This window comes from Motacilla alba, chromosome 3 (assembly GCF_015832195.1).
Source record: "Motacilla alba alba isolate MOTALB_02 chromosome 3, Motacilla_alba_V1.0_pri, whole genome shotgun sequence".
In the NCBI taxonomy this organism is placed as follows: domain Eukaryota; kingdom Metazoa; phylum Chordata; class Aves; order Passeriformes; family Motacillidae; genus Motacilla; species Motacilla alba.
This window is the reverse complement of record NC_052018.1, coordinates 77,117,995-77,137,837: the sequence shown is the minus strand read 5'-3', so window position 1 is coordinate 77,137,837 and position 19,843 is coordinate 77,117,995. Positions and strand designations below refer to the sequence as shown.

General features: G+C 38.9%; 1 protein-coding gene across 9 annotated transcripts in view; it reads left to right on the top strand.

Annotated features, from left to right (window-relative positions):
* Window positions 1-19,843, top strand: part of MAP3K4 (mitogen-activated protein kinase kinase kinase 4) — an 83,329-nt gene that overhangs the window by 61,504 nt on the left and 1,982 nt on the right. For 6 of the 9 annotated variants that reach the window (XM_038130366.1, XM_038130361.1, XM_038130362.1 and 3 more), the window contains 9 exons: window positions 619-715; window positions 1,604-1,720; window positions 5,388-5,488; window positions 6,580-6,660; window positions 7,896-8,087; window positions 8,726-8,796; window positions 10,947-11,063; window positions 12,429-12,588; window positions 19,191-19,313. In XM_038130366.1, coding sequence (XP_037986294.1) covers window positions 619-715; window positions 1,604-1,720; window positions 5,388-5,488; window positions 6,580-6,660; window positions 7,896-8,087; window positions 8,726-8,796; window positions 10,947-11,063; window positions 12,429-12,588; window positions 19,191-19,313 — 1,059 coding nt within the window. Of the gene's footprint in view, window positions 1-618; window positions 716-1,603; window positions 1,721-5,387; window positions 5,489-6,579; window positions 6,661-7,895; window positions 8,088-8,725; window positions 8,797-10,946; window positions 11,064-12,428; window positions 12,589-13,486; window positions 13,598-19,190; window positions 19,314-19,843 lie in introns of all 9 variants that reach the window. The other 3 variants (XM_038130365.1, XM_038130364.1, XR_005256165.1) reach the window with 2 other exon arrangements.

Here is a 19,843-nt window from a genome sequence, read left to right as displayed (position 1 = left end):
TAGTATTTAAGGAGGAGTTGGGGGCAGATGTTGAAAACTACTCTTGGAGGCACTGAATTAGTTAGGCATAAAGATAGTGACTACCCATTTGGGTTTTGTCCTCTCCATTTGTCCCCCCACTTCCTTGGGGCAGACTGTCATGGGGGCATTAGTTTGGATAAAACTGTCATATGTGGGTTTTTTCCACAACTTAATTTGCTTTCTGTTATTGTCTGAGAAAGCTTAATTCTTATGGAAAGGAACATAATATTGCTCTTTGGTTTGCTAATTATTATTTGGTTAATATTTATTTTGCAATGAGAATAATTTGAGAAGTAGAAATAATGAAGTTTTTATGAAATATGTGCACATTTTCTAATTGCTAGTTTTTGACTATCTGGAAAATTTTCATTATTTTACAGATGAGTTAAGTAATACAAAAATATGAACGGTATTAATACATACAATTGATTTATTTAAAGTTGGAATAATATGTATTTTTATTAAAGGATAAAAAATACATGCCACCTCACACTTAACTCTGTAAATAGGAATTTGTTTTAATTTTGTGTCTTGAAATGGCCCTTAAGAGAGTTTTTCTGACGTCTGAGTAAATGTGATCTGTTTTAATGTTTGCAGCTGTTCATCGAAACAGTCCCCGTCCTGTAAAAGTGCCTCGGTGCCATAGTGATCCACCAAATCCTCATCTCATCATCCCCACGCCTGAAGGCTTCAGGTATTGAGCATTAGTACAGCATTTTAAGCTGTTTTTTCCTCTCTTGGCTATGCTGAGTGTCAGTAAGTGGGACGCCTTTTCTTTCCCTTTGAGGGCAAAGCAGGTAGAAAAAATTAGCATGTATGTGATCCAGAATTTATTGATGTGCTTTTAAGGACAATACAAATTTTCTTCTCTTGCTGCTTGGCCGCCCCCCTTTCTGTTGGTGCATGGGTTCTCACTTTGATGTCATTCTTAACCCCTTTGTGGGGGTTCCTGAAATGAGTGTTTCAATGTAAAAAGCTTTAATTCAGTGAAAACTGCTCATTAACAAGACTTTTATTTTCTTCCACACTTTGAATGCCTCCCTAAGTTCCTGTGGCAGTGCTTTTTGGAATTTACATACATGGAACGTAAAAATGTAGCATTTTGAGATATGGTGGCATTTCTGCATCATTACCAACCTACTGTGAATAGGTTAAACAGTGGATCTTTCTCCTGCCTTTGAAAGAGTTGACATGGGAATTATTGCAAAAACAGTTAAAGAAGAATTTGAAATAAACATTGCCATGCATAATTTTACACAGAGGGCCCTATTTTCCAAGAATATGATGACAGTGAAAAACTCTACAATTGACTTTTTTTTCAGAAGCCACTTAGTTTTGGCAGAAACTAGTAGTATTCTAAAGATTAGAAGATTTTTGTTTTGAGGATTATTATTATTGTATACATTGGCAGCCACAAAGTTTCTGAGACCCAGTTATTCTACATAAAAATCTTTATGTAACTGAAAAACTTCTAAAATCCGGCATCATTATACACACGTCAATATTTGTTTCTAAAACAAACTTTCAACTCCATACTTTTTTTTTTTTTAACTGTTTCCTGAAGTTTTTCTTCTTGCCACAGCACGCGGAGCGTCCCTTGCGATGCGCGGAGCCATGGCAGTGTTGCTGTGAGTCGCCCCGCTCCCGTCGGGAGCGACTCAGCCCAGCCCAAACCTCTCAGCAGTGCAAATGAGACCAGGTAGCTGCGCTCCGTGACGTAGCAGGCTCATCCTCCCTACATCACCCACATAACTGTTCCCACATACATCCTAATAGATCGTTCGCACCACGCTCTTCCCTCCATCGTGTCTTCCACTGGCTCCTTCATTCATGTTCCACTTGAGCAAAATCACGTGTCTTAGAAATCGATGATGAGACCACTTTCAGATTCAAAAAGCCTAAACGTGTGTATTTAAAGCATGCAGTTCTGATGTGGATTACAGATTTGCTCAGTAAAATGTCCATGTGACAGCTCATTGGTATAACTTTAGTAAATAATTAGTACTGATAACTAACACTTAGAATCATGGAATCACTTCCACTAAGATAACTGCAAGATACAATTAAGGACAAGGATTTTCATTTCTTTTTCATATTAACTAACAGTTTTGGTATTGTTATAGTCTGTCATAAGTATTTTGAAATACTGTATAGTGGCAAATGCAAAATTAAACACATGAGGATTTTTTTTTTGATCATTTCTTGCCACACCTTTGGCTTCAGAGGGTGGTGCAGGATAAACTTGATATGAAAGAAACTATTCTTGTATCAGGATATGTAACAGAAACGGCTTCTGTATCATCACAAGTGACTTTTTTTTGACAGATCTATGTTAGTATCTTTCTTGTTTTTTGATGTTTCATTTGGCTGTTACAGTTTCAGACTATTGGCATTTCTTCTTCTCATATTACAACTCAGACCACTGACATGTGGTCATATCTCCCAACTTTATTTTACTTTTTTTTCCCCTGCACCCCGACTGTGAAAAGCCTGCTCTTAACACAGTGGTGTTATCTCAGGGTTTAAAGATAGCTTTTTGAATTTCTACTGCAGAGTACTGAGAGTTCTTTGAGATAGAAGTTCATATGAATGGATACACATATCTGACTACATCACAAAGCTGGTAGAGAAAAAAAGAGGTGGCGAAAAAACAATAGATTGATGGTGACCAAAGCAAACTTGGATATAGCTTGATTATAAATTGTTTTGTAGTAAATAATTTTTGGTTGTGAGCCAGCAGACCATCGTAGTTTGATTTGTTACTGGATGCATGGCACAAGCATGCATTAAGATGTTAAGAGGGAAGTAAATTGCCACTTTTTATACACAGTCTTTTCTGCAAGATTTTTATTTTTATTGCAAGATGTGACTTGCACCTTTTACAGTAGCCTTCAGATGTATGGCTTATGAATCTAGGCCTTTTTTTGGTTGAAAATACATCTTGAAATTCTTGTCATTCAAACATAGGCATTATTTATCCTTTATGCTTCTGTTTTAAGCCCCCTCATGAAAAAGACAGAGTAGGTAGTAGTCTGAAGCATTGCAACACCCTTTCAAGTAAGTAACATGCTAGAAAATTTTCACTAAGAGGTTCTGGCAGCTTTATAAGCTGACAGTGGGATGGATAATTAGTGTTTTTCAAAGACTTGTGTTTTTCTTAGAGATCTCAGCTTTTTTTCTGAAACCGTTTTTCTGATGGTTGGTCATAAAATATCCCATGATCTTGTTTTTTTTAATGCACTGTCTGGATTTTTAGATAGTGTTTAATACCCTGTGTGAGCTAGGAGAATTTGAAGAAAAAACTTACGAAAGAAGAGACAGTTCTGAAGGCTGCTGGGTTTTTTTATTGAGGAAGGCAAAATACTACAATGTAATATATTTCTACAATTTATTTTTGTTTTAGTGTAGTTAAAAGAAAGTTGCAAACTTTGAAGCATTGCGGTCTTAATTATGAATTTCCTTTCTTTGTGCTCCAAAAGAGAAATGGAATCTTTTGGATCAAAGAAATGTTTTGTGGTTTGGCAAAGTGTGGAGTCCAGTGCCGGAACAGCACAAAGACAGAAGCTTTGGACGCTTTCCAGAAACTCTTTAGATATTTAAGACATGATTATAAGCATTAAATATCCATGAAAAGTTGAATGTAGGAACTTGGTAAATCAATTGTACTAGGCAGTGCATAGTGCACAAATGCCACCATAGTTCTAGTGAACTTTTTGAAAAACAACAATCAAAAGGAAAAAAAACCGACTAAACTAGAAATTAAAATCCAAAGCACTAATACCTGGTTGTTTTCGTTGAGCTTTCTGGTATTTATGCATTTATGCTAGGTTTATGTTTGTAATCTTTATAGATGATTAATTTTTGAGCTAACTGTGGTTATTAGTCATCATTTTGTTATTTATCCAGGGCTGGAGCCAAAAAATTATCTAGCATTCTTCTCTTTACTATAATTTTTTGCCTAATAATATGCATACAGACTTTCTGGATGAATCAAAGGTGTGGGTGCCTAAGATGGGCCTGAAATGGGGTTTAGGCACCTGCATTTGAAGCTGTGGTGCTTAGGCTTGTTCAGCTGCTGCTTCATTTTAGAGGTGATGTAGCTTTGCTTGTTTTCAAGCATTTCGTGCATCAGGAATCATTGCTGTGTATATGCTGAGAACCACCTTAGCCTTCTTGCTCATTAAAACCTCAACTTCCTGAAGAATAATGAGGATTTTCACTAGTTTAGTTTCAGTTCCTGCTCAAACTTATAAAATCTGGTTGGGCAGAAGAGGGAAGTGCAAAGCAAACATTGTATGGAGAACATTTGCATGGGAGTAGGTTGTCTGTGGTTTTGACTTCTGTGCTCAAGGTTTTAGTGGTGTTTTTCTGTTATTTTGGGGGTTTTTTAAAACAATTTTTAGGTAATACTCAGATACAAGACTGGTAGTCCTCTCATAGGTGTGTGTGGACCTTGTTATGCAAAGTGTCTTTCATCTTTTTGTAGTTGTTAGCTTTCAGTGAAGGATTTGACAATGTTGCCCACTTTTTAGTAACATTTAGCTCATACCTCTAACATATTATGTTTAAGGAGACAGCAGTCACAATTCTTCCCCATCAAACTTTAAAAATTGAAAGGGAACCTTTTCCAAGAGGGTAGAAGGACTTCCGCAAAGAATTTACGGCTCTAAAATGAGGGAACTAATTGTCTGGGGTTGGAGGAAGATGGCTGAAGACCTAAGAATTTAAGTCTTGTTTCTCTTAATATTCTTTTCCTTTCTGTTCAGCCTTCTTGTTCATCTGGCTCTTACTCTGAGGCATCTGTGCTGTCTGGAAGAACTGGGGCCTCTAAGTGATCAGGCTGCTATCCTTGTCCTTGCTGTCAACCAGCTTATGTTTCTTTCTGTTGGTTCTGACTTAATGACTATGGACTATGACTGTATTTGCAGTGCACTAGGCACATATGAATCAGTTACTACATTTCATCTGATGATGTGGCTCACATTATCACCCAGCTGAATCACTTCTGACTGTATATCCAACCCTGGCACAAGCTGCATCCTGCAGCAGCTGTTCTTAGTAGTAGGTTACAAGTCACGAAAATGGATTCTGTTGCTACAGGCAATAAACAGTTTGAAGTAGTTTATGCTTTGGAAGCTTAGAGCTTTTTCACTGATCAGCATAACTAAAATAATCTAAAAACTCTTCATTTGAGGGAAAAAGCATAGAGAGGGTTTTCTGTTTACCTTTCTGCCTCAATTTTTCTTTCATGTTGCTTTCATATCGTAGGCTTCAGAGGTTCTGTCTCTTAAAAACTGCAGTTAAATTAGTATTGCACTAAATAAACACTAATGACATGGTAATTAGTATGATGGCTCTTTTAACAGGGGTTCCAGTGTCCCTGAAAATGATCGACTTGCTTCAATAGCAGCTGAGTTGCAGTTCAGATCCCTTAGTCGTCACTCCAGCCCCACTGAAGAGCGAGAAGGTGATTGTCACAGTAACAAATTGTGACCTGGATGTGCAGATGCTTTATGTCATTAATATATTTCTCTCTGTTCCCAGCTCTTACCCTTTCCAAAATTTTTTTCACCTCGTAGCATTCAGAAATCTCAAATTTTTAACTTGTAGGCTTATATGGTCAGAAGAAGTCCTTCTGTTCTCAGATAAATCCATTATTCTCTTGCCATTCATATTGTTTCTGAATTGCATCTGAAGGGATTTCTTGGTGCTTTACTGAGTTCCAGTGTTCCAAATGAAATTAGTAATATGATTTCTGAATTATATATCCCATTTGATAGTAAATTTCAGAACACTGTTAATGAGGTATGAACTGGATCCATCAGGACAGTGAAGTGTTTTCTGTCCAGTTCTTTATCCCTGCAGTATGCGTATTACAAATACTTGCTGTTTGACTCCTGGAAGAAGGGCAGGATGTGTGACTTGACGTCCTGATCAGGGCTTCTCTGTCAGGTTTCCCCAGTCCCTGTATATGTGGTATTTATTGCAACAAGTACATTGAAGGATTGATTGTGCAAATTGAAAGGAAGTACAAAATCTGAAGCAAAATAGAGTTGATACTGTGGTCATCCACACTGGATTTCATAGAGAGAAATGCCTTAAAAATTTATATTAAAAGGTGTGGGAGATTTTTTTCATCTTTGCTAGTTTTTAAGCAAATGTTGAAAATACTGTCTGCCTCATGCTTATTCCATTTTTTTGGTATATATATGTATGAAAAGGAAGGTGGCTTAGGTTGGAATGAATACAAATCTTATTCTAAGGAACCTTAGAAAATAGTTTTCCTACAGATATCTTGCATATTTGATTCTGAGTGCCCTGGCTTGAAGTGCTTCCCTAAATTCAGGAAGTAGATCTCTGTTTCTATACAAATGAAATTCTATGTTATAATTTGTTTTCTGAAGAGAAGTCAGTTTTGATTTCAAGAGCATATGTTGCTATACATGGAGGGTTATTAGTCCTATATGTAGGACTAATTTTCAGCTTCTGCTGAAAATAGTGGCATAATCTTTAATATGAGATAAAGCTACTTTTGTGCTCACACTGTTATTTCTCTAGAGCCATTGTATCCAAAAGGAGATTCCAGTGGTTCATCCCGGCGGAGTTGGGAGCTCAGAACATTGATCAACCAGACCAAAGGTAGGTGTTTAGGAATCACTGTAATGTAATGTCTGTTAGACCAGTGCTGTACTGATTTTATTGTGGATTGTGAAGAGGTTTTCACAGCTTTATACATAGGAAGGAGGAAGAAAAAACCCCCGATTTCAGGTATGGGATATTGCTGACAGAGTCACAAGATGTACTTTTTGAGGTAGGAGTAATTAAACTTTCTAAAAGTTAATTATTTCCAGTTTCTGAAAGGTACTACCAGTGTTCTACAAAATTGAGTTCATTTATTACCGTATATAAATTGCAGAAGTTTGCTGTCCCTATTCAGTGCCTAATTATGACAGTAGGAAGCACTTCCTCAGTTCCCAAGATCTCTCCCCAGTGTGGGATTTTCTGATTTTAGGTGTCTAATAATGTGGGATCCCACACTGTCTCCTAAATTTAAGGCTATTGTGGGGCCCCTTCCTCTCTGTCTTACTAGTGATTTTCATGAAACTGAAAGTAAGTTGATCACTTCAGACACTCCTGTACTGTATGGATCGATATGTGAAGCTTATTTGCATATATTGTGGCAAACATAAACATGAGAAAAATGTTTCTGTTACGTTGGAAACTGGTCTCCTTATGTGTGTTACACAGAACACAGGAAGAATTACAAGTTTTTATTCTGAAATCTAGAAGTCAGAACATAAATACTGAATGAATTTCGGTTTGTTTAAACTGAAAACGAAGAATGAAGCTGGAGACTGCCAGGAACAGATTAGGCTACAGGTGTCAGCAGTGACAGATGTATAATTTTTTTGCTTTACTAGGAGGGGATGAACTAACAGTGCCCTGAGATCTCTTTGGTCTCACTCACTAGGATGCTGTTTCATGATAAAACTTGAGATCTGGAGTGTCTTTGAAATAACAGATGTCCTTCTTTCCTTAGTGCTTTTACGACCCTAACATATTTCCCCTATCAGAGGTTAGTTACAGGTCAAATACAAACAAGTGTGTTGTGTTTCATGAATGTGATTTCTTTGAATCAAGTAAGAGATGATTAGGAAAGTACAATTGTTCTCATTTTACCGTAGTTTCGTATGTGATTCATAAGTGGTAGTTTCATATGCGATTGTTAAAATGTCTTGTTCTTTTCCTACATCTTAATTAGACTGACAAAATAGTGTTCTTTTAACTCTGGGTATTTCATGTGATATCAAAAGATAACAAAATATAACAGTGAATATTTCTCAATCAAGGAAATTGTTCATCACTCTTTTTAGACACTGCTTCCAAGCAAGCCCCGATGGAAGCTGTTCAAAAGTCTGTTCAGTTGTTTGAAGAAAGGAGATACAGAGAGATGAGAAGGAAGAACATCATTGGCCAAGTTTGTGACACACCGAAATCTTATGATAATGTCATGCATGTTGGTTTGAGAAAAGTGACTTTCAAGTGGCAGAGAGGAAACAAAATTGGTATGTTCTTTATACTTTCATTTATCTAGCTAAAATACCAAACCTCATATTTTTTAAGGAAATCAAAGACTGTGTTTAAAAATCTTTGCTCTCTGCATAGGTATTGTCAGCTTTATTGAAATCAAAATGTTAAAATACAAAATACTGTTGTGGCTAGGATTTTCTTAATGTAGAAGGTCACTGCCATTTTCATTGGTCAAATAACAGGAAACAAGGAGAAGGACTTGGTTAGGACTATTACTTAGATATGGTCTTGTGTAACCTGCATGTGTTTAAACCTATAAAATGTTCAAGTTCTACATTTGGAAGAACCAAAAATATAAATGGGAATTAGTTGGGAATCTGGGATTTAATTCACCAATCTTATTGTTTCCCCTGTATGATCATATTTTACTCTCTGGTTTGGGATTTTAGGGGAAAATATTTCTTCATGAGGAATTTTCTTTCAGGTTTTCTTTCTTTTTACTTTCATTCAGCTTGAATTCAGGGCTATGAATGTGGTATTGTTATAGTTAAAAGCTACTTGGAGTTGTAAATTAAAAGAAAGATAAAAAGCAGTGATGTTTCCTCATTGCAGTTGATGTACCCGTTGCTTGTTGAAGGCAATGTACTGAATTTTCCTTACCCTGACTTCGCAGGTGAAGGCCAGTATGGGAAGGTCTATACTTGTATCAGTGTTGACACTGGAGAGCTGATGGCTATGAAGGAAGTGAGTACTGTGAATACAAGAATCTCTGCTGCCCTTGTTTTTTTCCTAAACGAAATGTGGGTCACATAGGAGGCATTGAGGGTTTCTGCACACTGCTGTTAGCTAACGGGGAAAGGATGGGAAGAAAAATTGTTTCTTCATGTAGCCACAGCTGCTTTTAGCACTTTTTCCTCAAGTTTTTCAGTTTATAACTTTCAATTTAAATGTGTGTAAAACAGATAATTTTTTTTTACTGATCTGATAGGATGATTGTGAATTTAAATGAATACTTAATATATGTGAACTTCCATTAAGAGATTTTAAATAATTTTGAAAGATTAGTGAAGACTGTACACAAATTTATATTTTACTTTGCACTTTTCCTCTCATATTTTATTACTTTTTTCTTCATTCCTTAGAGCAAAAGATAGGAAGTGTGACATCAGATGTTTTTTAGCTTCTCCCATAGTGTGAGCTAGGTTGAGTCACAAAACTGCTGACTAACTTGGTGGGTACAGAAAATCTAGTTTTCAGGATAGAAGTAAGTAAAGCTGTGTAGGCGTAGAGATCTGTTTCCTCTACAACACCTTGTGGTTGTTTTTCTTTTAAATTATTGTTTAGTTTTAATGCATTTCCACATCTTTAGACAACTGCAAACAGTAAGTGTTCACAGCAGTTACTGTGACAGCCATTGGATGTTGCAGCAGTTACATTTTATGAGCCAGTTCTTACACACACACACACACACACACACAGAGACACACAATATGTATGTGACCTCCAAGGAGTAGAAAAGCAAGACTGGGCTTGTGCTTAACTTCTTGTACTGTACTCAGTCACTGCCTAATACCAACGCTTGAGATTCTGTTGCTGTTATGTTTTTTTCTCCTGATCAAATAACATTTCTCCTCCCCTCCCCCATCAGCTGCACTCTGTTTCTGTAATTCAAAGTTGCTTTCTAGGTGCAGATCCTGTTTACAGATCAGCACGTGTGTGCTCTTTAGCAGAAGCTGAAGTAAGCTCATAAATAGATCTTGTTTCAGAGATGTTTGCTTCACTAGGCTTGAATGAAAACTGTTTGCAACTTCCAAATAAAAGGCTTTTCTGGATTTCTTTAAGAATAACTTGGGGGAAGTTAGATTTATTGATTTTTTTTTAACTGGTTAAGAGCACTGCATTTCCCTGCCCCAGGTTGTATTATCTCATCCACAGTGTCATTAAAATGACTTCAGATTATAGTGGACAAGCTTTACTACAAATACATAGTATTGCATCTGTGCATTAGGGAATAGGTAAAATACTTGAGTATCATTTGTCACCTTTTTGTAATCTTCATGTGTTTAATTATACCACTGCTTGAGTACAAACTGTATCCTGGAATTGTTACACAGAATGTAACAAAACATCCTAGCAACTGAGGGCAATATTTCCTTCAGTGCAATTATGTGCATTTATTTCTTTAGCAGTTGTCCTGCACTCAATTAATGAGGCTTCTGTTTTCTAACAATATGGTAAAAGTAGCATCTTCCATAACTTGCTATTCATCTTGCTTATCTTTACATGGTTAGAAGCTTTAAATCAGTTTTTCAGAACACCTGATAATGTTTTCCCTCACTGAACAGTCCATCACAGCATATTGTAGGAGAAGTAATGAAAACTTGTTTCTTTCATCAAAACCTTTGATTGTATTTGTTTCATACCACACTTTTTCCTTGCAGCTGCCTTCTTCTCAGTGGATAAACCCCTCAAAGAGATCACTTAGACTCTGGTGATGAAGTACCTGGCAAAAAAATCTTTGAGTGATAGCTCTCTCTGACATTGTTTTCAGATTCTCTTGTACTGTGTTTGTAGCTTAAGCTAGAAGGCAAGCACAGAAGAGATATATATGTGTACATGAGTGTATTGACACATTTAAGTAACATCATTTTGCTCTTATAAAGTTTCTAAGTCATCATAGTTGTAGGTAATTTTCCAGAAATAGCTTAGTGTGCTTTATTTGTTTCTGTTTGGGGATGGAGAGGGGTAATTTGGGGCTTTTTGTGTGATACGGTATTTAACAACAACAACAGCAAAAGCTTTTTGTTGTGTTTGAGTTTAGGATGGGTTATTTGCTTATTTTGTTCCTTATTAATTTAAAATAGCATCAAAACAATGACAAATCTTTCTTGCAGATAAGATTTCAACCTAATGATCACAAAACCATCAAAGAAACAGCTGATGAACTGAAGATTTTTGAAGGCATCAAACACCCTAATCTGGTTCGTTATTTTGGTGTGGAGCTCCACAGGGTAAGAAAACATAAATTATTGGGGCTTTTTTTATAAGGCAGAGAGAAAATTTTAAGAAGCTTTGCATTATTGAAGGTTTTTACATGAGAATATTCTGGTTAATCTTGTCTGGTTATCTCTGTGAATAGCAGTGTCTTTTTTCCTCAGGATATTGAGGTCTCTGAAACATAGTTAGGAGAGACTTTTTGGAACTGGTACATAAACAGAGGAGGCTTAAAATAAGTGAATAGAGTGAGTAATTCTGGAACTATTCTATGCTGCTACTCTGTTGAACTGGTCTAAAAGCAAGTTTTATCATATATGGTATGGTAGCTCCTGTATGTAGATAAAGACTAGGCAGGCTAAAACCTGTCCCTGTGAGCAGCAAAGGTTGTACTTGTATTGTATCATGTTGATTCCTGGAAAAATCTTTGCTGGCGTTTAAATCTTGATTCCAGACAAGTATTGGAATTTGGCTAGCATCTCTTCAGAAGCAAAAAGCAAGTTTTCGTGCTTGAGCAGCAGAACTAATGAAGTGTATTTTTCTATGGAGTTGGATTCCAGTGTTGTGTGCTGGGATACCCAGCTTTTTGTTACTCTCTGCTTTCCACATGCTCTTCCCACTTGTGAGTCTCAAGTCCTCATGTCTTGCTGGAAAATGCTGCTTGGATTTGACTGGTTTGCTCAATATGGAAAAAGTTGTTTTGGTGACCAATTGCTGATTTAGAAGGGGACATAGGCTGCTTTCTGCAGTTCTCTATTTGGGACACAAATTTGGGTGTCTGTGCCACTGGCTCATTGGTTTCTTGGACTAGATTCTAAGTGTCTTTGGTGTCTTTGCCATCTTTTTATATTAATTCAGTCTGTCTGAAATCAGCGTGGCTTGGAGACGGAGTGGGAGCAGAAACCTGATTTTTTCCTTAAAGTGAGTTAGAGTCGGCATGCTTGTTCAAGCCACAGCAAAGAACAAAAAACTTGCCCATTTCAAGCAGTCGACACATGATACTGCAGGAACTGAGACAGAGAGAAGGGATAAAACGTCATTTTGTGCCCTTTTTCCCCCCCTTCTCTAAATAAAGAAAGAATCTCTATAAATTTCTGTGTAATACACCTGTAAGGTTTCCAAAGTGTCTGTCATTTGCTTGATGCCAAAGCACTGTATTTTTATACCACCAAGTAGTATCAGTTATGTACAAATGATGCAGATAGGCAAGTAGCAGAGAGTTTCCATAGCTGTGCAATAGAATATTAGATATTTCATGGTAAGTTATAGTTTCATTATTTATTTAATTAACAATGAAGGATGTAGGGAAAACTATATATTAATTCAGTGTTTAAAATATAAAAAAATATACCAAATGAAATCTGGTTTGCTTCCCAAAACAGGAAGAAATGTACATCTTTATGGAGTACTGTGATGAGGGCACTCTGGAGGAGGTATCAAAACTGGGCCTTCAGGAGCATGTCATTAGGCTGTACTCAAAGCAGATCACGATTGCTATCAATGTGCTACATGAACATGGTATTGTTCATCGAGACATTAAAGGTAATGTTAACCAAAAAGGTAATGTTGTTGTTTCAGTGTGGTAGATGAGAGCAGGGGGAAGGATGGGGGCATGTATTTGCATATTTAGTGTGCATTATCTATGCAGCTATTATTTGTACGAAGCCTTCTATTAAGTTTTCGGTTTGCAAGCTGTTGGGTAGTTTCATGCTTTTTCTTTTATGTGTAGATCTTAAAAAAACATTCACAATTGTCATTTCAAACTCATAAATTTTGCCCATGATTTATATAGTATTTAAGAGGTTGTTAAGATTATTGGGGATTTATCTAAACTCAGTTCTTAGTCCTTGCATTTTTAGCACTAATGTACTGAGTTATGTAATGCTGTTTTCCTTCTTGTCTGTGCAAATAAGTGGTGTTTTCTGGAGCTGACAGGCAGTGTACAGTGCTAGAGTTGTGCATCAGAACTTTTCCTTGTGATTCCGTTTTCCCAAAGAGTTTTGGAATTTCAGATGAATGGCTGATTAAACTTAGTAACAAAACTGTTGTTAAAAGAATTTAAGTGATTTTAGGAAATCCCTTTATCAAGTGGTTTTTTTTTTTTCCATACATTTATCTTCTTGTGCCTGGCTGTCAGCATTTGCGTACGTAATTAGCAGACTGAAACTACAGTAACCAAAGGGGGGTTGGGCTTGGCATTTAAGATACCCAGTGTCAGTCCTCATTTCAGGTTCATTTTTCTTTTTCTGCGCCTTCCAACAACATCCTCCATGTCTGGTTATCTTGGTTTTGTTAGTCTGGCATATTTGGCTCACCGATAGCAGGAAACTTAGGCGAAGGTAGGGGAAGCAATGCACACAATATGCCCTGTGAATGCTCATTTTGTGACAAGGCAGTGCAACCCAACGATGCTGGGTTTCTATGTCCCTCTTGCTCACAGGGTTTTGAATCACCGCAGCAGTGTAGGAGGTTCCCAGTTGCTCTTGGTCCTTTGGCCTCGTGCTTCTCATTTGGGAAAAGAACTATCTACGATCCAGAGGCCTTCCACCAGGTAGGCCACTCTTGAGTCAGTTTTGGCTTTTTTTTTTCTAGAAAACACTTTCCCTCACTCCCATTCCCCAGCAATCTTACCTTTTCTGGTTCTCCTTCCTCACCAAAGGTTTCTCTCCAGTTGTGGATTTACCTTTGTGCTTTTCACAGTTCCCTCCTTGCCCTTTTCTTGATCATTCCTTGTCCAGGTTCTGCTTAGCTGGATTATGCTCTCCTGGAAGCTCGTTGTGATCAAAATCCAAAGCTGGCTGACAGGGATTTCTTTTGTGCTGCTCAATGTCATTGCTGATATCTGGATATGTTTCCAAATAGGTCTTCTGCTCTTCAGGGAAACGCATGGAGTGAGAAAAGCTGCTTAACAGACCTGTAATGTTGTGTTACCTGAGAGCATTTCTGTTGCAACAGGTTCCTTATGTCAAATGTTGGAGTGTTTCTTGAGAATAACAGAGGGTCACTGCAGGCACATCTGTGTATAGACCTTCCTGAAGCTCCATGGCAGAATATAAAGACAGACCACAGAGGGTATTTTTATAAAGATTACTTGATGCCTTGGAAGTCTTTTGCTCATTGACTTCCTGTATGCTAACATTGCATCCCTAAGTGTTCAGGCTAACAGCAGTAAAGAACACTAATTTTAATTTTATCTCTTTGGTACTCTTATTTTTCTGATAGGAAAGAATGACATTCAGACTGTTAAAACTACTTTCCTATGAAAATCTCACTGTCAGATCACACTAGATCTCTCATGGCCAGTTTGTTTAACATCACTGTCGATCTATTTCTTTTAGCAGCAGATAAGCAATTTTTATAATGATTGTTTATCTGTATCCTGCAAGACACCTGTACTTGGTGTCTGCAAGTACTTTGTGCTCAAAAATAGATTTTTGGTTAGTAGTGTCCCTTTGTGCCACCTTGCAGCATCTTTGAGATGCTGTTATGGCATCCAGCTCTATATGGGTAAAAGACACAGCAAGATAGAGCTGCCAAAAACATTTTTCAGCCTGTGGTGGTGAGGGCAGATGGAGGGTTGTGTTGGCTGGTTATTACATTTGGCTGCACTGCTTTTGCTTAGTCTGCATCATTGTGAAAAGCAGGTGGTGCTGAAGTGTGGCAGGAGATAGTCTCTTGTGATACTCTTTTAATTTCTATTCTGGGTATTGAATTATAATTCCTGTGGCTAAGCCCACTTTCCTTGGTTAGAATTATTTCATTTTTTTGTAAAGAAGTTGTTCTGGTCAGTGATGCAGGATGATGGAATGTTTAATGTTGGAGGGAACCTGTGGACATCTCTGAGCCCTCTGTCCAAAACAGGGCCAGCCTTAGTATCAGCTCCAATCAGATCAGATCAGATTGCTCAGGACATTGTTGAGGTGAGATACATGTGTATCTCCAGGGATGGAGATGCCCTGTTCCAATGACTGACCTATCCTCACCGTGAAAAGCTTTTTCCCGATAGCTCCCTGGAATCTGCAAAGGTTGCTGTTGTGTCCATTGCTGCATGACCATTTCACAGCGTGCCTTTGAGGGAAAAGTCTCTTTCTGCAGTCTTGTTATCCTCCCGTTACACAGCTGAAAACAGCAGTAAATCCCCTGCACACATGCTCCCTCAGGCATCCCTTCTTCAGGCTGAGCAAACCCATCGTGAAGCCTTTCCAGGTACATTGGGTGCACCAGCCCTCTGAACATCTTGATGCCACTGTCCTGGGGTTGCTCCAGTGTGTCATCTCTCTTGTGCTGGAGAGCCTAAAAACAAGACACAGCACTCAAGGTGTGACCTCAGAAGTGCTGAATTGAGACAATTTAATGAGGCCATGCCTGGTGGGTTCTCTTCAGGAGGGAAGGGCATGTTCTTGAAGACTCCTTGGATGAATACAGAAAATAAAAGGATTGTATCTGCAGCTTTAGTAAATCAGAAACCTCAAATGAGGTGCTCTATACAAAAAAGTCTTCATCAAACTGCTACTGTATTGTTGTCTTCATATAACCTTGTTGTTAGCTCAAAACCTTGTGAAGCTCAAAACTTCTGCTATCCTGTCTTCCTGATGAGCACAAATGAAGGAATGTCATTCAGCAAGAGCTGGAAAACTGCAACAGGAGACTGTGAGCATGTGTCAGGCTCTCTAAGAGACTGAGAAAAAAGAGTATGTGGAAGCTGATTTTCTCATCCAAGGGTAGAGTTTGGCCTGCTTGTTTCTTGAATGAATTTGGCTGCTGCATTACTTAAGCACTGGCTGTGGAATGTCTGAGCTGCCTCTTTTTTCTGGAATTACAGCACAGCCTTTAGTGGGGCTTTTTGTACTGCTCTATGGACTCACAGGATTTCCACCAAAACCTTTGGACTATCATGCTAGTGCAGTTTTCACTGTTCTTACTATGGGGCTGACTTGGCAGGGCAAGAAACTTGAGTTTAAATGCTTTTAGGTTTTGGCTGCTGTAGCAGGAGCGTGGCTTTTGACAGTGTCTCTTCACAGCGTGCCCAGGAGGAGCTGTGGTATAACAGCAGGAGGGCTGTGCACAACTGGGCAACTTCCTGACAAATGCATCCAGTGATGGTGCTTCAGACAGTGCATGTGTAAGGGGAGAGAAGGAACAGATGGGGTGGTCTCTTTCTGCCATTTTACTCAAGGTCTTTGGTTTTTTTTTGCCTATTAACCACGCGGATGTGTAGGAGTTTCATTACATTCCCAGCAGTGTTAACTGTCAAAGGCAAAAAAGCATCGGGCATCTTCAAAGTACTGACCTCTTGTCTGCTCTTCTTACATGGGTCCTGCTGGATCTGTGCAGGTTTCATTTACTGCTTTTAAAGACTCCTCCTACAGTTTGGTCTTGGTTTCTGAACAAGCAGTTTACAAAACAGGCTCCTGTGGTACCGTACCAGTGGAAGCTGACAGAAAGTGTCTGCAACATGAGTCTCTAAGTGCTGTCTCTGGCTTCTTGCTGAAACTTTGGTTCAGTGCTTTATTCCATTTGACAGTTCCAAGGGCTTTCAGGAAAAGGGGCTCACAGGAGCTTTCATGGCAATACTTAGGGTAAATTGTTGTTAGTTTTTATTAAAAGGTATAAAGTCTAGTTTGCAAGGCCTTGGAAGAAGATTTTCAACTGTGTTGAACTAAACTGTTCCAGTAGCCTAAATTCTATCAGAAGAGAGATTGTTGCACTTCAGCACTGCCAGGCTCCATCCACAGTAGTAGTTGGAAACTTCTGTGACATTCTCATGTTGCTTTCTTGAGGAGTGGAAACACAGGTTTCCAGAACATCCTTGGAAAAGTGTTTGCTAGTGAGGACTGTTTTTCCTAAGCTCTTTTTTTTAGGCTAAGTGCACCTACTTTCTGTCTGACAAGGAACTGCCTGAAAACATTGGGAAAGCAGTTGACACTTCAAAGGAAGAAGCTGTCACTCTCCTAATGCAGTGCCCATACTTAGTGTCTCAGCAAGCAGCCTTCTTGGACTGCTTTGTGTCTTTCTGGATCTTTCATTCAAGGAGCTGAGGGATGGTCTACCCAACTCCACTACACACACCTGTGATTGCAGGGTGACTCTGAACATAGGTCCCACTGATGGCAAACTGCAGATTTCAGTGAAAGAATTCTGGAGGATGTGCAAGCATTTGAATGCCAGAAGTGGAAAACCATTGCACGCAATGTGGAGACAAGTTGTATTCCCTGAACGTTAATTCTTTCAGGACTTGTAAGTAAAGGTTGGAATTTACTTCTGTTAATGATTTTGCTCACCCATCAGTTGCAGTTCTATGTAACACCTCTTGGACTAAATAGTTATCAACTATTGTCAGAGTAGTCAGAGTCCTTTGAGAAATGGGCAGGGTTTTGGCATCATTGACCTGCACTGCCTTTTTTGGACTTGAGCTTTTTTGAATATCTTGGGGATGCCCAACTAAGTGACTGGGAAAAGGCTATTAACTAAGACTAACACAAAGGAGGAGCAGCCAAGAATTTCTGTACTGTTCAAGGTGGAACAACAGTGAGAAACTTTGGAAGGTTCTATTGAGATGAGCCATTTTTGAATGAAACTTTTGTGTGACATGGGAAGAGGCTATGTGTAGTGAAATCCCCACTGTCTGCCTACTCCTAGAGCGGGTGAACAGTTTGTTTTGTGCATACTACATCCATGTTTCCTCAAGAAAGACCACAGCTGAAGCTCTGTTTCTATCAGGTGATGCTTGCAACCTACTTGTGCTTCCCTTGTGATACTTGCAGAGTCCAGAATGTGGCCTGGTATAAGGAGCTCCTTCTGCTCTACCTATTTTCTGTTGCTGTCAAAACGAATATTTTGGTAGGATGTTGAATGAAAGAAAACCACAGGTTGTCAAAACCGCTTGGTTTATTTTGTATTGTTCTGTCAAACAACTGACTTGAGCCACTTGCAGATTCCCCTTGGAGATTTTTAACTATGCTAGAGAAGTTTGTTCTAGTGCAAGCCGCCAGTATAGCAAGTTATTTTAATGGTAGTTCTCCTCCAAAAATTACTCTGGAAGTAAAGTGCAACAGGAATAGCCACTTGGTAGTTTAAGTAATAAAATGCTCTAAACTCTGTTTTGCAAGTCAGCTGTGACCATAGGGTCATTAAGATTGGAAAAGACTTCCTAAATGGAGTCCCACCTTGGACAAACCACCACTATGTCAGACAACTAAACCATGGCACTGAGTGCCATGCCCAGTTGTATCTTGAACGCTTGAGGGATGGTGACTCCACCCCTACCCTGGGCAGCCTGTTTCAATGCCTGACCACTCTTTCAGTGAAGAAATTCCTCCTGATGTCCAACCTGAACCTCCCCTGGTGCAGCTTGAGGCCATTTCCTCTCATCCTGTCCCTGGTTACCCGGTAGAAGAGGCAGACCCCTACCTGGCTACACCCTCCTTTCAGGTAGCTGTAGGGAGCCATAATGGTCACCCCTGAGCCTCCTCTTATCCAGGCTAAGCACTCCCAGCTCCCTCAGCCTCTCCTCACAGGACTTGTGCTCCACACCCTTCACCTGCTCTGTTGCCCTTCTCTGGACATGCTCCAGCACCTCAATGTCCTTCTTGCAGTGAGAGGCCCAGAGCTGGACACAGAACTTGAGGTGCAGCCTCATCAGAGTGGAGCACAGGGGGATGATCCCTTCCCTAGTCCTGCTGGCCACACTATTTTTATTGACAAGTATGAGACCATGTCTTGACTCAGAAGAACTGAAGAGATACTAGTGGGAGTGACACAGCAATGGCCTCTGCCAGGAAGCAGTTTCTTCTGCGTTTAATGCTCCCAAGGAGAAGCACTGGAATTCCTGAAGGAGTCATTTCTTTTAACGAGCTTGTATGGAAAGCTGTTTAATTTGCCTGCCATACTGCTTCTTTTTTTTTTTTTCTTTTTTTTTTTTTTTCCTTTTTCTGTTTGAACACTTGTCAACTTCCAGTACACTTCATGTTAGCACAAACCCACCAGAACATCTTTAATGCTGTCATATTCCACACTTAATTCACAGGTAAAGATCTAAATGTGAATTCAGGTATTATCCATTGCAACTTCCAAGGCTGTATTGAGAAGCCCTCAATTCAGTTCTGGTTTAAACAAGTGTGTCCATGTTTCCTTATGTTTCTTAGGAGCCAACATCTTTCTTACCTCATCTGGACTGATTAAACTAGGAGACTTTGGTTGCTCAGTGAAGCTGAAGAACAATACCCAGACAATGCCTGGAGAAGTGAACAGTACCTTGGGGACTGCAGGTGAGGAAGCTTGTGCTAGGCAGGTACTTATCTAGTTACCATAAAGGAAGATACCTCTGCCAGAAGTCTGGAGTAAAACCATGTGTTTCAGGGAAACTTGATTTTACCTTCGCTCGTTTTGTGGTTTACATCCAGAAGCCAAAACAATAAGTGAATGATATAATGTGAGAGTTAAAATCATGTTTGTCTGTAACTATAGAGATGCTATAGTGCATGTGTTTTCTGGGGTTGTATTTTTCTCTGCAGCCTTACTGAAACGGTACTCTTCACTAAACAGCTGCTTAATGAATTTTCAGAAAATGGCAGTCACTGTAAGCATGTACTCTAACAGCATTTTCAATATCACTTTTCAAACTGAAGGACAGTTGTGCTGAAAACAAGTCAACAAGAAAGCAGCAAATAACAAAACTTAGCAAGAAAACCTGAGTAGTAATTCATTGAGTATTTAAAAAAGCATTTGGTCTGCCCAGTCAGTCACTTGATGTATACTGTTCCTTCTGCTGTATGAACTGATGGCATCATATGTGTTG